The sequence below is a fragment of the Toxotes jaculatrix genome, chromosome 12 (genome assembly GCF_017976425.1).
Source record: "Toxotes jaculatrix isolate fToxJac2 chromosome 12, fToxJac2.pri, whole genome shotgun sequence".
In the NCBI taxonomy this organism is placed as follows: Eukaryota; Metazoa; Chordata; class Actinopteri; family Toxotidae; genus Toxotes; species Toxotes jaculatrix.
Window position 1 is genome coordinate 20426422 of NC_054405.1, and position 23018 is coordinate 20449439.

The 23018-nt window shown below is 40.4% G+C and overlaps 1 protein-coding gene across 1 annotated transcript in view; it reads right to left on the reverse strand.

The window, feature by feature from the left end:
- Nucleotides 1-8697, reverse strand: part of ubl3a (ubiquitin-like 3a) — a 33379-nt gene extending 24682 nt beyond the window's left edge. The window contains exon 1 of the mRNA XM_041051020.1: nucleotides 7949-8697. Coding sequence (XP_040906954.1) covers nucleotides 7949-7975 — 27 coding nt within the window. The 5' untranslated portion in view covers nucleotides 7976-8697. The remainder of the gene's footprint in view (nucleotides 1-7948) is intronic.
- Nucleotides 8698-23018: the final 14321 nt, after the last annotated feature.

Consider the following 23018-nt stretch of genomic DNA (forward strand, 5'->3'; position numbering starts at 1 on the left):
AAGAATATTTGATGCAGCTAACATGTCACTCCGCACACCTGCAGCTGATGGAGAAATCAAGCAAACGAGCGAAAGATTTTCACAGACTTTTAAAAGGACTTTTCTGAGTAAAGTGCGGTAAATTGAGCTTAAGCTGTTCGCCTTACTTTCTTCATGTCTCTTTCACAACTCAAATTTCTCTTCCTCATTTCAGTTTCTCAATTCAATCAGACCGCAGCATCCTCTGAATTTATCAGAAAGCAGTAACTCATCTTATATTTTTATTCCCAAAAGGCTCCCATTTTGCTCATTCCATGTAGCTAATGAGTAAGGGCTGTAGCTACCGTGGAGGACACGGGGTCATGTCTTTGGGTCATGTGGACAAGTTTACATTCTACAATTAAAACAAAAACAATTTTAAAAAAATGAAAATTGTGATTGGAATTAGTATTTCACCACCAGAATTATATTCCTGCCATTGTGGAGAAAGCCACAACAACATCCTGCCAGGATACTGTTAGGAAATGTAATCAAAGAGTTAAATAAATGAATAATATTTGAAAAATATAAACAAAAAGTCAAAGCATTACACAGACTTTTTGCTGGCTAGTCAGACTTAACAGAGGGACACAATGGAACCAATGGCACAGTGCCAAGCGTAGATGCACAACACCATTACATGAAAACAATGGCCTTTAGATGCAGCTTAGTTTGTGCTGGTATCTGGAGCAAAAGTGAACTGGAGTGGGTGTTGCTCCACTGGCAGAGCCAAAAGCAAACACGTCACTCTTAACAGGAAGAACAGGTTGTACTTTAGCTGGTTTCTCTATGTAAATCTGCGCATGCATAACTACGGGGACACAATACCCTCACACGCGTACCTCAAAGGGGCCGCAGGCATACAGCGTCTAGTTAGGATGACGTTGTCGTGTTAGCGCCATCTGAGAGCTCGCACATTACTTACGCTCACACCCACTCACTTGTGTCATGGTCTGATTCTGTAACACTTGGCATAAAAGCTGAAGCGTATCCTCACTTTACTTCTGTACAGAGGTGAGACTACTGCTGTGAATGTGGGGTACATTATGTCACTATCACTGCTCCTGCCGTTCTGATATTGAAAGGCACGCAGCACACAAGAGCCTGTTCACTGTCAAGAGAGATCAGGACCAGAATCTATAGTGTGGACCAGAAGTTTCCCCTTGACTTGGGACCATGGGAGCCACCAAAACCGTGAAGTAGTTCAACACATTCCTAAGCCGGAGCAAAGCCATACCTGCCAACAATGACTGCTGAACTGACTGCTGAAAAGAAGGGGAATTTCCAGCAGAATAAGCCCTTATCCCAACATGCACACACAGACACTTTTTCTTAGAAACCCTCTGGATTGCTTACAGAACTTCTGGCTGGGCTGATCAGAAATGCAAACTGAAAACAAAAGAGACAGGGTCTCACTTTCAAGCCTGATGTGTGAGGAAATCTAATAGCTCTTCATCCTGAAGATTTAATCTGGGTGGTTATTAAAGTTTGCTTTGTCAAATGTGTCCCTAGACTAAATTATCAGGAGGGCTACAGTCAACAAAACTTCTGAACCCCAGTTTTAACTTGATTACACAATGCAAACATCCAAGTTAAGGCAGAAGTTTGATTGAGACATCTACCGGCATCCAGTAACCAGAGTTTAAATGAGTTGTTTAGTGGTTTCAGTGTCTGGACGCACACGTGACAGCCTCCAGAATACAGGAAAACAAGATTTTTGCTGAAAGATTTGGTGACATTGTTAATGTTTATTGTTTTTAATTTTCTAATTCCAAAGCATGATCAGCTATTCTGAGAATCAGGATAACATGCCAACTGTTAAATGAAGGTTTTTTTTTTCCCCCGCAACTGCCACCAGTGCCACACATCCTTCACCCACGCCACTTTCCTTTGGTTTACTGTGTTTTAGTTTTGTGGCACATGCACAGTGCAACAAAAGAGACCAGGTTAAACTGTATACAGGCACAGAAAAAATGTTGCCTATCTCTTTTCTATGATTACAACCTACACTGCATGTATGTAAATGCCCTGTGCAGGTTCAGAAAATTTCATAGCTTTAAGAATTTAGTGGCTTGTTTTTTCCACCAACAAGAGCACTTCATATTCAATAAGCCCATTATAATGAACAGCTTGTCAGGAGCAGACATGAACCATGGAACCAAAGGAAATGCGGGAGTGTTGACAGGTATGTACAACTTGATCTGTGCGGCAGGGTGTCATTATTCATAGAGCAACACATAGGATGCACGTGCACAAACACATGCCAAAATAAAGGACACACAGCCAAACATGGGGAAACAAACAGTTACATAAGTAATCAATGGATGAGAGGCTCTCAATAGGACTTCCTGTTGGTGTTGCATCAATACAACTGAATTAACTCTACACAGTCACAGAGGACTGCTAGACATAGACATTGACAAAAGCCTTGCTAATACCAGCAACTGTCAATACAAATACAAAATGTACAGTCCTTCTTACAGAAGCAGAGTCCCACAGATGAGAGAAACACCACCATACAGTCTGGGAACACTACAAACAGAAACACAGCTGTATCCAGTTCATTTCCCATTGACAGCAATAAAAATAAAGCCATTCAGGTCTCTATTACCAATAGAACCACCATGAAGTAATTCATCAACTCAGTATACACTAATACAAGTGCTCTGGGCAGACTCTAGAGTAACATTTCATTATGTGCTTACTGTGTGTACTGTTTGCCTTGTCTGGCGGACGTAGCACCAGCAAAATGTTTCCGACCAACTTTACCATATGGTATATGAGAAAGTCATCTTACAGACCTGTTCAGCATCTACACACATCTACAAATCACATGGTTGACGTACTTCTTCATCCAGATGCAGCAACAGTCAGCCCCTGCTGGGCCCACTCTGTAAGTCTGCACTCCACATGATGTTTCTTTTATCTTGTCTGTACTCGTATGTATTGTTTGTATTTGTGCGCTGTTTCCTGAAATGCCAGAAATTAGAATGAAACAAGCACAGCTCCTGCTCCTTCACAACTCCTGTCAGGACTTTCCGTGGCGCTCCGAGGCCTACATGTGACAATGTCAGAGTCAATATATCAACTCCTGCACCCAGGCGGGATGATGTAATCCTGATCTGTGACTCAGACTCGCAACACATGGCGTCGGTAACGCACACACGTATTCACTGACACGCTTCATGCAACTGGCACTGTCATGACTCAATAGTGTTCTCTCTCCCCCTGAATGTGTCAATCAAAGCCCCGTTAGCAGCTCCTGCCTGAGGCTGGAGAATGCCTGCGGACCTCCCTCTGTCTCCAGCTACTCGGTGTCACACATGCTGAGCTAAGCTCGAGTGGGAAGAGGGACAGGGAGTGCTGTTTTCAGCAGCAAGGATTCCCCACCCATTGTTCTTTCATCCGTGACCAACACACCGGTGACCTCTGACCCTAACCTTTGACTCCTTTGTGAATGTGTGTGTGTGTGTGTTCCCAAAAAGGGGACTCTTAACAATGTGGGAATGAACTATAAACTATCTTCAAAGCACAGAAACTACAATTAGCAACACACAGAGGAGCAGAGATGACTAGTTTTTAGCAACATACTATCACAGTAAAGCAAAAATCCAGTATTCTGATCAGAATCTACAAATAGATATATAGATACGTTTATTAAGTGTACATATGGTTTCCAAATTTCAAATTTCAAAATTCCATTCAATGCAAAGCAACTGATTTCATCCAAAGTGTTAATACATTCTATCGTACCTCCTGCTCTGGTTGAGTCAGGGCTGTGATTGCCACCTCCAACGCAAATTAACATGTACTCGCCACTGCACAAATGACGGGGTGTTTGAGCACTGAGTGTGTATGAACGTGTACACGTGGTAACCGTGTTTAATTCTTCGTAACATGTCGCCATCAAATGTGTGCCTGTAGACCATTAGTAACCACTTCTGCCCCAAAACAACTGCAGCGCATGTGAACTAAAGCACATTTATTAACAATTTACTGGCAGTAAATGTGGCTGATAAAATGATCTTGATAATTATGACGAAAAAAATTCTTGCACAATCATTCTATTAGGCTCCAGCAATTGAAGACATATGTAGGGCTGAAACAAGACAAAAAAAAAACACACACACACACACAAACATGTTGTTGAGGAAATTGTGGTGAAGACTGGTCACATGCCATTAGCGATTTGGAAATGGTTTGGATTTCTTAAGCAAGAATAAACGGCAGTGATACCTGTAGCAAGATGTGGAGGCGACCTGTGCTGACGAAGGGAAACGCAACAAACCTTCTCCACCTTTTGAAAAGGTACAATTCCAGAGAGAATACAGAAAGACAAAGTCTGCGCTGCCAAACTGACACGACTAGCACTAACAGCCAAACTCACAAACAAGCTTCTTGTGGTAACATTAGTTCAAACCCCAGCAGCAGATACTCCTGTCTGCCTTTTCAGTCAATAATGAGTCTGATGTACTTTTTGTATATTTATTTAGTATTATTATGAGGCACATTAAACTAAATACAACTGCTAAAGCCTTATTAGAAAGTGGGAAGGTCATGTACTTCTCTCAGTATGTGTGTGTGTGTGTGTGTACCTGGATCTCCCTGTCCTGCCTGCTGTGCCGGGACATATCGAAAGCAGCAATGTTTGAAATTCACTCTCTGCTCCATGAGACTCTCCGTCATGTCTGGAGTATATTCATTCAGCATTCATTCAGCGGGGCTTATCTGGGATGAGACGCTTTATTCTTCTCCTGTTTCTGTACCACTCTCTGTTCATCTGTTCGCTGTTACAAATACACACACACACACACATACCTGCAGTGCACCTCGACCCAGTCCCTCCACACACTCACACAGACACCCAGACTTTGGATCCGAGCGTCTCACTGTTGCCATGGGGACCATTTCAACCCTGTCAGCACTTCTGAGATCTGCCTGGGGCGAGGTAATTTGCCCCCTCCCCATCTTTCACTCTTCCTATACCTCCTCTTTCTCTCCTTTCGAAAAAAAAACCCATCCTCCATTCTCAAAGGGCATGACTATTTCTTCTGCTTTTCTTTCTCTCAGATTCATTCAGCCACAATGTTTGGCACCAGCAATCTCCTCTCCTCCTACTCTCACTCCCACTCTATGCAGCCTTTACAAGAGTGTGTGCACTTACTCTTTCCACAGACTGAGAGAAGACATCTGCTGCTGATTTCACACAGGATGAGTTAAATGCAGATAGTTGATATTTCCCCAGATTTTCTTGGGAAACACAAAGAGCTAGTTTGATCTATGAGACTCAGCTAAGCCACAAAGGGAGGCAATTGCTCCGAAAGGAAAGAAATCCCGAAACGTCTCATGTGGCAAATCTGACATGTATGTTTCTGCTGTAGGCATGTTCATAACACAAACCTGAAGACAGCAGCTCTGGCACAAATAAAACCCATTCAAAAACAATGTCTGAGTGTTGGCAGCTGAAAAGATATTTTTACTTTACCGTTAGAAAAATAAACTTCATGCCTGACACTGGCATAAAATGATGCGATAATAATGTGATGCTTCCCCCACAGGGAAATACTCCGAGCACAGAACGAGCTGAGCTACAAACCAGCTGGCAGGGTTTCAGTGTGCTGCTTAAAGATACTTTCAGCAGGCTGGCTGGAGGTTTGAACCAAACTTCTCTGGATAACTTATAATCTCATGCTACAGGTCTAGTACAAAAGAAAAGCAAAATTATGAGGAATATTACAGTCGACACTATGGATGGGGAATAACTTGATATTAACATTTAAGAATATTCATGAAAAACATTGGTCATGATTTAGGGACCAATTAGCAGACAGGCATGACGCTGGAACCAATAGAAACTATAATAATTAACTATCAAATGTAAACTATAGTCATTCTTGTGTTGAAGGGTTGTCGGGTTTTCTCCACATATGCTCTGTGACAGTCATTAACCCTGTCCTGACTCGGAGCCAAAGTAAAAACACAGTGAAAATAATATTAATTCTACTTTATCCCGTCAAATAAGACGCTGAGCACTCGTCCTTTTCAAGTGATCAAACATGGCAGAAATTCTTATTTTAACATGTTGGATGGTCAACACAACTGGCCCATAACACTGTGACTGAGGTCCACATGAAGCCTCACACATCTATACAGATGGTGACATAACACAAGACCTTCTATGAACGCTCTTTAGGATTCATAAGGATTTAGCTACCAGTCATAACAGATCAGAAAATGAAAGACTCAGCTCATGATTATGTCCATAATCCATGGAAATTTCTTGCGATGTGCTGTACTTAGTGTTAACTGGACCACGTATACATCGTATACATACAGGCCTGCAAGTCTGTAACTTCTTCAGAGCATTATCCGAACATCCTGACAACATAATGGACCTGCTGTTCATAGGATCAGCTGAGCTCAGACGGGTGAGTACAGGCACAGCTGGGATAGCTGATCTCTGCGTGAGGGGTATATTACGTGGTTTATCCTTTCTATACATAGACCTGGAGGTATTCTTAGAGCCACCACACACTAGTAGCAAATATGACAGATGCAAAACTGCCACACAGAGGGGAAATATTATGTCTAAGACTGGGTAAACCCAACTTAACGTGTTTTATATGCATTTTAATTAGTGGAACAGCTTACCCACAAGTCACTGACATAAACCTTCGTAACGAGAGTTCATAATACACACCACAAACAGTAAGCTGGTGTAAGACAAGTAAATAAGTCACATGAGGATAAAGTCTTGTGGGGGTAAACTGGTAAAAATCACCTGATGCTGACCACAGACTAAAGGTTGCAGTTCAGCCTCCTCTTTAAAATACCACTACACCAGCAAGTATAATATAATGAGATGGTGGCAGCAATGAAATTACCAGTCACTGCACACTGAAATCTAGCAAAGGAGAACTTAGCCAACAATGAATGACACCAATGAAGGGGCATAGCCTTGATTTGATACAAGCGTGATGGACAGATCTGAAAGGAAGGCTAGTTTTGCATGAGGGGTCAGTATTCTCAAACTGGGAACTGAGGTATAATTCAAATATAAACATACCTAAACCAATAACAATTACATGTATCTGTTCCCACAGAGATATACCTGTGGTTTTAGTCATATATACCTATACATCACGGCCAATGATTTTGCAAACCATGTTGCTTTTGACAAGTGGACCTATTTTGTCTGTTCCAGCTTCCACTGATTTCCATACCATATGAAAATCAATTAGCAGACGTGCTTGAGTTGTGATATCCCTCGCAGGTGGCATTAGGGCTGCAACAGATCCATTAACTGTTATGTCTATAAAATATCCAAGAATACTGAAAAAAGCCCATCACAGTTCAATGTCCCAATACACAGTTTTCAGTGATGTAAAACACAAAAAAACAGCAAATGCTGCATCTGCATTCTTTTCTGTCAAATTAGCTTTATCACCACGAGGCAATTCAAAACTTTTTTGAAACCTGAGGATCACTGTGATGGATTACAGAGCATAAGCAAGCGTCAAGAGTGTGCTAATAGAGTTTCATCCTGTAGAGAAATCAATGGGTGTCAACGACTGCCAGGAACTGAGAGAAAAAAACAATACACAGCATAACTGAGGAAGTAAAACTTGCATAAAGACTAATAACAATCACATCAGTTACATTAACCTACTAGATTTTATTTCCCAACATTGGGAACCACAAGGATTTAAAGTTTCTAGTCACTGCCATACTGGGACTTAAAACTGTGGAGAAATCAAATTGATGAAACCAGAAGTAGGATCCTTGAATGAAGAACACCCTTAATCTGCTCTGATCAGCTTTTATTTATTTATTTATTTATTGTATACTTATTTATTGTGGCTAAAACCTTGCAGGAATAAATGGATGTAAATGGTATAAAGTGTGTGAACCTGACAGGAAATCCTCTCACCATGTCTGCTGGGGTGCTGCCCGTCATCGCGAAGGTGTACCCGGTCCTCGGAGGGGTTCACACACACACAGTCACACACTCACTCACTCACTCTCACACACACACACACACACGCACACACACTCAAGACGAGGGCACAAATATTCCCTCTTCCCGTCTCCTTTGTAAGAGCCCTCACAAGCTCGGGGAAAAAAGCGTCGTTGTTGGGGTTTAGAGGAGGAAACAAAAACACAATTTATCCCTGGTGACTTGCTCTCTCTGTCTCTGTCTCTCTCCACACAGTCAACACACCGAGGTAGTCAAGACGTGCAGCGCTTCTTCCTCTCTATTGCACAATCATGTCGTTGATCGTTCCCCCCCAACAAATCGGTAAATGTGGAAGTACGGTGAACGTTAGGGGGATACTGCTGTCGACCCGAGGGCCTCCTCCGACCCACCAAACATCAAGAATATCCCTCTTCAGAAAAGGTGCCTACGCCATGCGAAAAACCCAACACTGCTGGCACATCCGGACACGGATCTTTTTTCTCTCTCGGTGGAAAAAACAAAAAACCCCAAAAGAACCAAAAAAAAAAAAGAAGATATCCGCAGGGTTTAACGGTTACCGTCCTCTGAAAAACTCGGTTGGTGGAGAAAGACGTCACACGGTGAAATGTGTCGGTGCTTCTCTTTAAAACGGGACTTTGTGATGGTCGCTGCTAATGTTTCTGACTGCGCTGCTGTACCTTCACGACCCGTTCAGCTGTCATCCTGCCTCTAGTCAAGGCGAGCTAATAACGGAAACACACGACACGGGAGTTCCGGTGATGTTTTTCAAAATAAAACCCATTCAATCAATTCAATTGTTGCTTGCTTTTTTCTTTTTTCTTTTTTTTTTTTTTACAAGTGAACGTAGGTGCAATAAAGCCATACATTTTCCTACTAAAATGAAAAAAGAATGCTATTTCCTTCATTTATAGCGGTGGAATTTAACCATGTACATTTAAGTCCAATTATTTATTTTGATGTGCTTGTACATTACTTCACTTTTTATGCTTCTACCTCACTACATTGTAGAGGTAAATTTTGGACTTTTGTACTCCACACTTTTATTTCACAACTTTACGTGAAGGGATTGATAATTCATATCATATTAAGTAAAATTACATAAGCGTTGGTCACAAAATGAACTTACAGTATTAAAAGTTAAGCCTTATCTAGAAATTTTGTCCAGCAGCGCACAAAAAAAAAATGACCATCAACCATACTGATCTATAAAAACAAATACTTTTTCTGACTGTCTCCTCTGGAAAGGTCAAAGGTCAGAGGTGAGGGTAAGCTGCAGAACAGCGTTTCTAGAGCTGGATTTAATTTCTTTTAATCTTAGTCTTCTTGGATTCTCTGTAGTACTCAGAACTGAACTGTTGGCAGTTGTATTTGCAGTCATGCATGGGGACAGTTGGTCTATTAGAAGTGATCTCTGATCGGAGAAGACAACACATCAAGGATGCTCATCCTTGATCCTCCAATGACTTAATCAATAAATTAGTCAATCAGTATTCAGGATTGCATGTGCTGTCATGAAGAGTGAAGTCTTACAGAGCTGTAACTGCAAAATAATAGCCTTTGTTCAGCAACAAAAAAGATTTATGGGAGTAAAGTACTGGCTTTACTTTTGATACATATACAGCAAGTATAATATACATTACATACAACATACTAAGTATTATAGCAAAGAGTTTGAAGAAGACATGACAGTTTTATAATATTAGTTCAATATGGTTGTGGGGTTATTTATAGGATGCTTCCAATACGTAATATAATATCCTGACCTTGGTGAAGTGCTCTGCCTTGTTTGTGTGCCTGTGTGTGTGCGTGCGTGTGTGTGTGTGTGTGTGTGTGTGTGTGTGTGTGTGTGTGTGTGTGTGTGTGTGTGTGTGTGTGTGTGTGTGTGTGTGTGTGTGTGTGTGCATCTGTATGCGCATGTGTGTGTGTGGGCCCTGTTTCTGTTGAGAGGTCGAGATGTGTATCGGCAGCAGGTCTGTCCTCTCTCTTGTGGACTGAGTGAAATCCATTGTGGCATCAGGAGTGGCTTTTTCTCTGAGATCTACAGGATTAACTACCTAATCTCCCCACCATAAAGGGAGAGTGGAGAGGGGGTAGAGAGTCTGGCACACACACACACACACACACACACACACACACACACACACACACACACACATGCACACACACACACACACAAAAGCGTAAGCATGTCTGCACAAACATAGTGAGGTGTGAATGTGTTTTTGTTGACTGTGTTTTCAGAATTAAGGTCAGTGCATGATTTTCAGCTAGTGAGCCAAGTAGGGCAGGAGTGAATGATTATTGTCATCATCAATTCATCTCTTGATTATTTTCTAAGTAACTGATAACTGAATGGTGGAAAATATTGATCACAATTTCCAAGGGCTCGAGTTGACAGCTTCAAATAGCTTGTTTTGTCTGACAGTCTTAAACCAAAGGTAGTCAATATAATGATAGAAAACTGAAACTGTCACGTATGCATCTTTATTATTATATACATGACCACATGAGACTTGATTCTTTGAATGTCCTTGTGTGCCATTATCTGACTTGCTGACCATCTCATATCTTCCAGCTAAAACTGTATCCACAATGAACATACCAAAAGTGTGTGTACAGCCTGCGTTTCCCTCCACTTCCCCTTCCCTCAGCACTTGCCTGTATTTGTTCGACAGTGCAGGTCTGTGTAATAGGAACCAGCAGGTCACCTTTACAGTCCCTCAGCTCCTGTCTTTAAGGTCTGCTGATCAAACATAAGTGTTACATTTTGTGTAAAGACAATACAACTCTGTAATCCTCTAAGCCTCTTGACTACGTTCGCGTTTAGATTTTCATCTGAGCACCTGCTGTCTCTCTCTCAGACCACACACGGACATATTGTACGCATGAAACGCACAGAACATTGATAGAAAAGGAAACAACATTAACTACTTTCTGTGTGCTTCAAAGGTCAAAGGGCGTGATTAGAGTTTAACCAGCGCACTGTATCAACTTGCACAGCGTCAGAGAAGAGGATAAACTTTGATCTATTTCTGTTTTCAGTGTCACTACAAAACAGTTGCTGCTTTTTGGCTTTGAAGGGCAGCATGCACAACACACTTGGTGGTTACCACCGCTCCATATATAAACACTGATGCTCAGCATAGCAGTGCTCGAACATCCCGCTGCTTTGCTTCCTCTGCCTCCCCGTGTTTCCCACAGATTATTAACATGCGCCGTTTGTCATCAGCTATTCTGAGATCCTGAAGCAGACTTTGAGCTCAGACTGTGGTGCAAAGGTTGGTGCCGGGAGCCACCAATGCTTCACAACCCCAGAGTGAGAGGACAATTCAGTTTGGCTCTGCCAGAGGACGTTTGAACAATTATTTCCCCACCATAACCACAGCCTCCCACAGTTTCCCTCCTATGAGTCCCTGTCTGAGAGCAATCATTGACAGAAGCAATGGCTGTTTTATTTTGAAAGGGTAAGTTCACCCATATGATCTACAAAATCTCACTTTCCTTCAGTAATATACACCCATACATATAGTTATGGTTTTATGGGTATAATATCACCTCTGAAACTTCAGTGACCAATGGAAATCTCTCAAAGCTGTTCTCATGAATAATGACTAAATATCATCCTTATTCATATTCCTACTCCATCTTCATCTTCTGGGGAGCATTGATGAATGTTATCAGTCCACTCCTCCACTTGTTCCGCTGAACTTTACCACAGTAATGGTGGTGGCACTCGAGAATGCAACACATAAGTCAGCTACCAGATTCGTCTGTCACCTTCACTTGAAATACTCTTTCCTGTCATTGTTGTGGACAGCTCTCATGAACCATTTTTTCTCTGTGATTGACAGTTCTGGCACAATGTCACCAATCCTCAAAGAGCTGCTTATATTACTAAGGATCAAGTCCCTCTCACTGGCGATAGTCTAAACCTGAGTTGGATTTGGCTCAGACTTACCAGGAGACAACCTAAGCCTGAGCTTATCGACAACGAGCTGTTGTTGAGGGGCTCAGGAGGAGGTGGGTGCTCCTCTAATCTTCCACCTGTCTAACATACACAGTGGCAAATATACACAGGGATTTGTCCTGAGAGCCCTCTGATAGACTTTTAGCAGGAGACTCAATCTGAGATACAAGCTCTATCTTTGATTTCGAGTTATTGCATTTGAGTGTTTGTGCTTTGAACCAGGGAACTGTTGGGATACATACAAGCAGAAAGCCAGCACTCACACACTCATCATAGTGAAAAACCTCCTCCCCTTGGCTGTGAAAACAATTTGTCATCATCTCACGTTCTTGCCATCTGTCTGCCACAGAAGGGGAACAAAGTACATGCTCTGTGCTTGTATTTTGTATCTTTGTATGCCTGCCGCTGGGAGTGTAGATGCTTATCAGTTCGCTATCTGTTTACCTGTGAGTAGGAGACATTTAGCATTTTATTTCTGTCCCTATTTGCATGAGTACAGTATGTCCCAGAGAGGTTCTGTTCAGTACACATTAACTGGCTTCTTTCCGTCCTCTTCCCTGTTCAACCTGTTCAACTGACAAGTTCACAGTCACAAGGGCCTTAACACTGCTGGTGCATCTACAGGCAGATCAGGTATTGTCTGATTTAATCATGTCATGGAATGCAGCAGTTTTACAAGTTTCTCTCTTGTAAAACTGCTCTCTCACTGTGTGTGTGTGTGTGTGTTTGTGTGTTTGTCTTTCTCAACAACTGTTGAAGCTGATGTATTCCCATGATCTTCTGTAAACAGTAATGTTCCTACTGAATTTGTTGGTTGTTGTTGTAAAACAACTGAAATTTGCCACAGACGTTCATGCTACCCACAGGATGAATTATGTTAATTTTGCGAATCATCAGATCTCACAAATGTTAGTGTTGATAACTGTTTTGCTTTTGTGATTTAAATGCTTTTATTGTCTCCAGGTTATTTCTTATCTCTGCTACTGTCGTTCCATTGTCAGTCTGTTGCTTACAATGCTCTCAGCACTATCTGCAGCACATGTAGCGTGATACATGAGTATGTATCACAGCTGACAGAATGATTTTGAAAGAAGACACATCACAACAGGAAGGTACTAAATCTGTAAAATGATGCCATAAAAGACAAAAAAAAAAAAAAACACAGTAAAAGAAAAATCAAGTTGTCACTGTGACACTACGTGTTTGGAATAACTATAACCTGCCTCTGCCTGCCCATAACATAATCATGTCACATGTCTATTCTTGTGATTTTGTCTTGCTCCTTTTCACTCCAGCAGTCACAGTTAGAGATTATTGGCCCACACACATACACACCCATCTGCACGCAAACACACACATAAGCACACAGTCACAGTAATGCTCCACCAGGGTGTGGACGTGCAGCTGTGTTTTTAGAGCAAGCCACAGGCACAGTCAACCTCCAAGTACCTGAGTCAGCCTCCGCTTCCTTCTTCGCCTCCCCCTCTTTTGTTCTTCCTCTTTCCACTCTTCCCTCTCTTTCACGGTGACTAGGCAGGTATAAAGTAGAGGCTGAGATGCGGTTATCAGCAATACATAACTGGCATTATGGCTGCCATGTGGATGTCAGGCAGTTATTATGGCACAAAATAGCTGTGATTAGATGAGCTGTGACCCTCCCTGTAGAGCTCAAAACATTGTGAGGCAGCGCTGATTGTGGCTGTTTCCCTTCCATGTTTATCCTTCAGTCACATAACTTTGTGATACAGCAGAAAAGTAGATTTTGTTCATGTCATTCGCTTCATTCGGTCTTCATTCAATGAGCTTGTGTCACCCCACCAAGCACCTAATAGGATTACATGTTATTTTTGCAAGGCTCAGTCGTCAAGTAGCCATTGTTTTTCAGGTGGTCACTTGATCGGTGTTTGTTCCAGGATGCAGCTTTGAGTCATCGCTGTGTTGTTGTTAGGTTTTCTTTTTTTGCAGATAGAACATAGCAGATTCATCAACACCGACTGTTTGCAGGACTGAAAAGAAAAAAAAAAAACACATAGGCAGAGAAAGTGAGAGGGCTAAACAAATTCAGCAACAGTGACAAGAGCATAGACTACAGGGTAAGTTCAGTGCGTCATCACAGACTTCTGGCTCCATTTGGCATTTCACACATCGAGAAACTTCAAACAGAGTAGACAACACACACAACATGAACCTGTGACACGGGGAGTAGTATCATATAGACATATGATAAGTGTAACTCTTTATTTTTCCCTGTCTCGGTCTTCTCTCTGTCTATATGCTGTATACTACACTGTGAAACAGCAGTATCTTAAGAATATGGTTAAATACATAGATAGAGACATTTTTACTAGACCTTGTGTTAAATGTCTTTGAATAAGATTTTGCCCTTGATTTTGTTTGTCTGTCAGGTGTGGTTGCATGTGTCGACGTCTCACTTCCTGCTTTGGTTTCCATCAGCTAGAATGCACTGGCTTAAAATCAAGAGAGGAAGTGCCTGTTACAAACACACAAAGTTGATGAGGCACCAATGGCCTAAAGTTATACGAGTGATTTAGGGTTTTTGACCTAATTATATTACTTGTAGTGAAGGAGATCCAAAATTAAATGATCGCTTCCTCATGATACAAAAAAAAAAAATTCCAGGAAATGATCTGAACTGTCAAGCAGCTGTAAATCAGTTAAAAGAACAACCTAGAAAATGACTCAGCAAGGTGTTCACACAATGTGACTTTATGCACTCACATTTCAATCCCAGTATTACACAGTGCTACACAACAATACAAACTACAGACTCAAAAGTTAAACTGACAAAATCAACAAAATTAGATTATTTGATTATTATATTAAATTATAATTTTCATAAAGTTAGTATATAGTGGAGGGTATTGTTGGATTTCACTAGCGTACAGGTGTTAATGTTATTGTAATCAGTCTTATAGAGGAACTAGATTGCTGGTGTGTCCTGAATGTGGGTTCACTGTAATAATAAGGACATTTTACTAATATCCTGTCAAGTTGTGAAATTTAATCAGTATGATGATTTTAGCTGTCAACCATTCCATTAATGAATGTGCCAAATCTCCGTCCTAATTCTACATAGAACACATTAATTTATGAGAGTCTCATAGTTTAACCTGCTGGCACACATTTACTCATAATAACCAAATCAAAGTACGCTCCTTGATTTTGTGGGTGGTTTCAAATCCTAAATCTTCCTCCCAGCTCGCTTTGGAGGTTTTAAGACTAAACTGTACCTTTAAAGAGAAACTGAACAGATGCTGGGTGTGCTCAGAGGTAAAACAGACATGAAACTTTCAACCAGCAAGGACAGCGAGACAATGTTTTTTTGCCTGGTATGAAGTAAATAGGCATTCAGACCACAAACTATGGAGCTCACACAATCCTGAACTTGTGCATACAAACATACAATCCTGTGCAAATAAGATCAGTTGCAATTTTTTAATCCTCAATTTCGATTTTTTTTAATCCTCTAGACTTCTAGACCTGTGTTTTTAAAAAACAGGGCTGTGTTGGTGGGAGCTTGTTTTCCATGTAGTGGCTAAATGATTAAATAGGATCAGAACTGGTTTGAGTAATAGTTCAGTGAATTTGAATGTTGATCAGACACCATAACATAGAGGTTTATATTACTGTGGGAAGGATTTTTACAGCTCTGTAAAGGAGTGGAAAGGAGATATGCGACAGATAAACTGTTAAAAAATTGCAGGTGAAAAATAATTCTTTTATGATGTGACAATGCAGTGGTAAAGGTTTGGGACAAGACCTACTTGGTTTAGGGAAAGATCATGGTTTTGGGGTATAATACTAAGATGTACTTCCTCAAGGTTAGAGGACCTTTGTCATTGTGGTTACAGTTAAAGGTTATGGAACAATGTTGTTTAAAAGAAACAAATCTGACTCGTGTTTATGTCCAATACTTTGTCAGCCCTTCAATCAACCTTGACTTCCTCCACAGGTGGACTTCTTGGCTCCATAACAGCGTCACCTGACTTCCTCCTTTGCTCCTGTCATAATGACTACAGCCATTAGAGGGCTTTGATTCTTGACTTTAAAAATGTTGTTGGGAGGATTTGCTGAAACGACTGTTGGTGTCTGACATGACCGGTAGAGATCGCCTAACAACACGTAAAGACCCGCGGGGTCATTTTTAAAGGAAGGACAACCCTGTTACAAAATAATCAATTCATAGCTGCAGAGCCTCGTGATTATTCTCTGTGAATTTGTTGAAATGTTTTATGTTGTAATTCAGTGTTAAAGCTAAATAAAGGTTAAAACATGATCGTTGCTTCCAATGATGATTTGTTTGTTCAGTCTGTTAAATGTATAAAGCTATACAGAGCCAGGCCAGTCCACTAATTAATGTATATGAAGTGCTGAACTACTGAAATGTCTTATTTGCAATTCCCATTTGGGAAATATTTTTTTATTGGCTCTGTGCTTACTGCATAATCAGTGTAAATCAAACTCATAATGTGTTGATGTAAAGACCTTTCTGGTCTAAACACACTCCACAGACTGCAGCAGCAGTATACCAAAGCTGATTCCACTCATACCTTTTATATATATATAAAAGGTATGAGTGGAAAATAAACATTTTTAATATTTATTTTTATATTTATTTGTTTTTTTTACCGTATCAGTACCAATTGCTCTTATTCACATCCTGTTTCCTTCCTTCCTTCAGACATCTTTGCCTTAATGTAATCATCTGTGGTTCTTCTCTCAATATTAAATTAAGACAATACTCAGCAAATCCTCTGACATTTAAGTTTCATTTCAAGCTTGATTTGTTTGTCTGAATAATAGAACAACAGCACACACTCATGCTCACAGAAATACAAACTGATGGAGGGACTCAGTAGAGAATGTAACTGACAAAGCTACTGATTTCAGGTTAACAAATGGATTTTTAACACTGCTGTTAAAAGCACATTTCTTATTTTCCCAATCTGTTCTCCTACAATAACTTCAGAAATGATTCCGACCACTTCACTTTTTTGCCCTTCAATCTACATTTAATAATCCATAATGACAAAGTGAAAACATGTTTTAGAGATGTCTGCACATTGATTAAAAGTCGAAAACTGAACTCTCACATTTACCAAGGTGCTCAGATCCTTTGTTGTGGTCAGGTGTGTCCTGTTTGCTTTATTTTTGTCTGAGTGAACTTGTGCTTGATTGGAGTCCACCTGTGGTAAACTGAAATAATTGGATGTAGTTTAAAAAGGCACACACCTTTGTATACAGTAGAAGGTCCCATCCCAGGAGCGCTCCATCAATCAGGCCCTTATGGTAGAGTGGTTAGATGGAAACCACTCTGAGTAAAAGGCGTTTGACAGCCTGTCTGGAGTTTAGCAAACAGCATTTAAATGCCTCTGAGAACATGAGGAAAAAGATTAGGGCTAAATACTTTTGTATGATGAGATTTTATTTTTGATTTATAATAAATGTGAAAATTTAATGGTTTGCTGAGTGTGGATAGAGGTGCAAAAATCAAATTTTTATCCATTTTTTAATAATCAAATCCACAACACAATGGTGTCCATGGATCATGATGTTCCTAATGGTGTTAGTCACTTTCTTTATTGTTCTGCCTACATCTGCCATTCTTTCTCTGCACAAGTACACTACCCACTTCTGTGTCCTGAGTACCAGCTACAAGTCTTCACATAGTTTGTCCACATGGGTTATATAAACAAATAGAAAACACAAGCATATACAGAAGACACACAAGTACTGCACACACACACACACAGAAAAAGATGCAAAAGATGCCTCATGAGTTACAACCGTGAGTGAAGGATGACAAATCTGATTTCACAAGAACTCAACATTTGTTTTGCCGCCTACTCAAGCATTTGCAACACTTTGTCCTCTTAAAACACAAGAACATGCAAACACGTGCTCTACACGCGCATGTGCACACACACAAGTTATTTATCTTCATGATGATGAGACTTGAATCAGGACCAACAGAGCTGCCTCGCTCTTAGAAAAATCTCCAACACACACATGCACAATTTTAACCAGCATAATTTTTTTGTGACTCATAGAAATGAACAAAATGAACCATTAAACGCTGGCTGATCTTTCTGTTCTGATAACTGTAAGAATATTTTTTGTAAATAAGACTTTTCCAATAAAATTCTTAGAAATATATTTCAAATAATTTTAAGTGAACTGTGGGAGTAATGATCGTTCCTTGTCAAGTTTTCCATCTTTGTTGAACTTTGGTTTTCTGTCTCTTCATGGAGGCGGTGAAGTGATTAAATAAACTGATTTGTTGCACTTGTTATAGGATACAAATGTGAAACTAGAAGCACTGTCGCTCACACTGATGGAGGACTGAGATATGGAAAATCTGTGTGTACTTTTCTTCCATCTCTGATGAGAAACAAAATAAATACAGTGAAGATTTACATAAAATGAGTGAGACCTCTGATGTGTCAATGAAATCACAGAAGGGATGTAATTATGGTGAGTAGGATGCACAGGATAACTTTGTCCTTTGTAATAGCATCACCCAGTGGAGAAAGAGGTTTATAACAGGATGCAGCTTGTGTGAAATGACAGTGGAGAAACATCTTTAATACACAGCTTCATCCAGAGAAGTTCAGGCTGTGTATTCAATAAAATAACCATCTCTGTCAAATTAAAACTGCTGTTTCTCTGTAAAGCCAGGCAGAGTGTGGACCCTCATGCTCTGGGCCTGAGAGAACCAGCCTTGACATGATTGGAGCAGAGGTGGGCTGGTACTGCGGAAAAGCACCTGATTGGTCCCTCAAACACACTCACGTTCACATGCACAGACCCTAGCTATGTTTAACATGTTCCTGTGTGAACAGCTGTGTGCATGCGTGTGCTGCGGTGTCAGTGTACACTGGCATCCGCTGAGTCACATACTGTGCTATGTAAGATTTGAAGCTCCCATGTCCAGTTTAGGATATCAAAGCATCCTGTATTTCTTTGTCAGTGTGTGGGTCTTTTCTTTACATGAAACACTGATTTTTAAGACTTTTCCAATTCTAAAAATATACTGTTAATACAGACAATGTGGATCACAATTGATCCTACACACAGCCTTCTACACATATTATGAAATAAAATCAATGAAAACAAGAACTTGCCTTAGAAGAGAGAAAAAAGTTAAGCAAAAAAAAAATGAGAGGCAAGAACTCATTGAATTACAGTCCTATTGGATGTCTCTCGCCTTATCCAGAAAAAAAAGTAATTAATCAAAGCATTGTGCCAGACCTCTGCAGAGCCTTGATATGCTCACTTCAGTGAGCACAAACTTGTGATGTGCTTCTCATGCTGCCTGCAGGCTCCTGGATGTACAAAATGCCTTTTGAGAAAAGCAGTTTCTTAAGGTTTTTCTCACCTTGGGAATCAAGTTTGAAGTGATGTTCATTGCACACCTGGTGAACAAGAAGGCAGGAAAATGAAACCATGTGACAACCTTTCAGTTGTGGACCTCAAATTCCCAACATGACATAAAATTTTTATAACAGACCGATAAACAACTGAGAGAAGCAATGATTATCCACAGAACACAATAATTTGTAATTGTTCTGTACGAAAACAGTCATTTAGTATCCAGAAGCAACTCTGTCCAAAGAATGGGTGTTTGATATGAAGACGGTAAAGGTTTCTCTCTCCTTGGTTTCCTACTGATAACTAAATTTGTGTCTGAAATACGGCAGAGCTCCAGCACTGACAACAAAAATGTCAAGACACACAACAAAAAACATGAAAGGTTCATGTCATTGCATACAATGAACAAAAACGAGACTCCAGTATGTGCAATAATGCAAAATATGTATGATAATTCTACCGTAACCACAGAGGAGAGAAAGCATATGATGTTTTAATGATGTATTTAGTATCCAAACTCATCTCCCATTAATAAAACAAGTGTGATTTACAGTTATATTTAGCGTTTACTCAATAGCTGAAAAAGATCACTACACAAAACAAATGTGCATCACTTTAGTGAAAAAAAATAAACTAAGCCTAATGCACAGACACAATCCAAAAACATGACTTTTCATGTGTCAGGGTAAGAAAATTCCTGCTTTGCATGAACTGTGAAGTTCAGCTTTACCTCCAGGTGGCGATAAAGTGCTGGTGGAACATCAAGCATTCATCTCCAATAATAAACTCTTTTTCCAAGAACAAACACACATATATCTATCTATTTATTTTAAGTTTCAACATTCACTGTAACACAGTGATGTGTCCACAGTAACCTTGAACCAACAACCCTTTAGCCTGTCTTATCTTTAGTGTTGAATTGCTGTTGAAATGAGGAAGAAGAAGAGGAACATACCAAGAAAAACTCAAATCACGGAACCGTTTTAAAATGTTAATAGATTTTGTAATGTTTTTTATGATATAATTAGTATTTTCACATTTGTGCACATCTGGAAATTACTCAACAGATCAAAGCTTTGGAAAAGAATTTATTCAAGTGCTGTAATTAATTACAGTTTTGAGGTACATGTTCTTGAATAATTTAAATTTCAGTGTTGAAGCTGATTCAAAACATTTGATAATCTTGTAAAATATACTGTGATACTTGAAATACATTTTGCTGTTGTTACTTTTGTAGGTTTACTTGACTTTTACTTGTAATGGAGCATATTTATAGTGTAGTATTGCTGCTTATACTTTGTAAAATACCTGAATCCTTCTTCTCACTGATATCATTTATTTTATAGAAATTTCAATAATAGAAGCTATTTATCAAACTGCTTTTGACTTAAAAATGTCAGAGGGCTGCAGAGGTCTGCTGAGTTGACCCCCACTGTTATCAGATGTTAAAATGCTAATAATAGACCAAAACTACTCTGTTAATCTAATTATACTGTAACTATTGCTATTCTTATTATTATTATTAGAAAATAGAGGCGTGCTCTGCTCTGTTTTTTAATTCTCTGCTGCAGTCATAAAGGATCTACTCTTAACCAGTTTAAGAGATGTATGGAATCATTTCTACATCAAAACAAGTTTGAAAAATAGTTTTCAGTCTGAAGTTTGTGAGTAGGAGTAAAGGGGGAGGATTTTTACGTTACTTAACATTTTATTTGCAGCAGTTTGATAAGTACTGGCCCTGATCGCCCCTCTGATCACGGGTTCCTCGGCAGCTTCGATGCAGTTGCAGGGATGTAACCACTAGGTGTCGCCCGGAGACCACTGATTGAGCGCGGTGTGCACAGCGGACACCAGGTGGCTGGGATTAACAGCCTGTGGAGCCGGCAGTGGCGCTGTGCAGCTAAACCCGCCGTTCTGTATGCGCACTTCTGGCCTGTACAGGCCCGCACAGGCACTGATCAACAGCTGAGTGCAGCCACGAGGCGCTGCAACTGTTTCAGCATAGTTTCCCTTTCCTGCCGCTCACCAGCGTGATCCGCCGCAGTATGAAAAGGACAATCTGTTGGCCAACACAGTGGATGCGAGAGTAAACATTCACCATTTTAGCTGCTCCCCCCCCCAATCTGCTTTAACTGTAAGCAGGCCATATTGCATGTTGCAAACAGAAACAGTTGGGAAATAATAATCAACAGTGACAGCAGCTCGCAGCTGTCACGTTTGGTAACTGTATATGTTTGCTTCAAGTAAGTAATCCATGCTGCTTTCCCTGTTTTTCAAGAACAATAACAGATCTACTCACACATCCATGATATGACCCAAGGTTGAGGGTTTAAATAATTTCGCCATGATGACTGCCATCATCCACTGGATTTACATTTAACGGGAAAAACAAACATCTCCAGTGAGTGTGAGGACTGATCAGGAAGAGAAGGAGGAGGCCATGTCACCTTCACGGACTCACTGGGCGTTATCAGAGCAGTGCAGAGGTCAGCTGCTGCCCTGTGTCTGCCAGTTCTCCGGCTTCTACCTGATACCAGGGCTCATCCAGTGGGCCAAGGCTGGCATCTGTGCACAGACTGAGGAGATATGAAGTGGAGGAGAAGACACATAGATGTAATTTACACCACCGTTCAGAGACATGTCTGCGCTGCTCTGCTCATTTCAATGAATAAAGGTGTGTGCTCAAGCTGAGAGTTGGTAACCCCCCGAATGAATATGCTTTGTCCCATGGGGGAAAGTGTGCTGTTGAGACCATGATGTACAGTATGTGTGTGTGTGCCTTTTAGGTCTGGGCTGCAGTGGTTTGTACACACCAGCCATATTCTTATGTCACTGTGTTTTTCAAAGCACATAATCCTTCTTATATAAATGGTCTTTTTTTTTTTATTTATTTAAATTTTTTTTTCTCCTTGCCCTGAATGGGACCTAGAGAGTATGTGAGAGATGAAGCAGCTGTATCTAAATAAAACAGGAAGAGTCAGTGATGCATGTTGGCATGCAGAGCTGACAACAGTGCTGCAACTTTCAGTGTACCTCCACCAGGGCAATGAGCCTCAACACACAGCTTGTTTGCATACAACCACAGTAGGCTCAGAAACACAGGATACGTAAACAGTTGTGGTGATGAGTCATACTTCATAGGAACAGCTTATTGAGGCCTGGGTTGTTAGACGCTTTCCCGCTCTATACAGTTCTCCCCGGGAACCATCATGTCAACCCAATTTGACTTTACCGGGTAGACAGCAGTGCAAGTTCAAACGCGTCTCACCTCCAGAAAGATCAAAAATAATCACTCTTACGTCTTAAACATCGACAGCGCAGAACAGTCCAAGGTGTAACTGTTTTTTTCTAAGCAGCCCTGGACTGTTGGATAATTATCTAATGTTTTTTTAATTGTCGGCCATACTGATATGTCATTGTTTTAACAGAGCTGTTAGTGAGATGTTAATCCCACTTCTAATCACTACTCTCCCAGATCAAATCAGTCATATTACAGTTTTGACTCAGAGAAATTGTGCATTAATGTTCATTTAACATATTAGTCTGCTCTTACAAAAAAAAAAAAAAAAAAAATTGGCGCCGTTTAGTCTTGGGAGGAGAAAACCTGGAGGATAAATGCACAATACCTTTTTAAGATTTTCCGCACACACGATACAAAAGCAA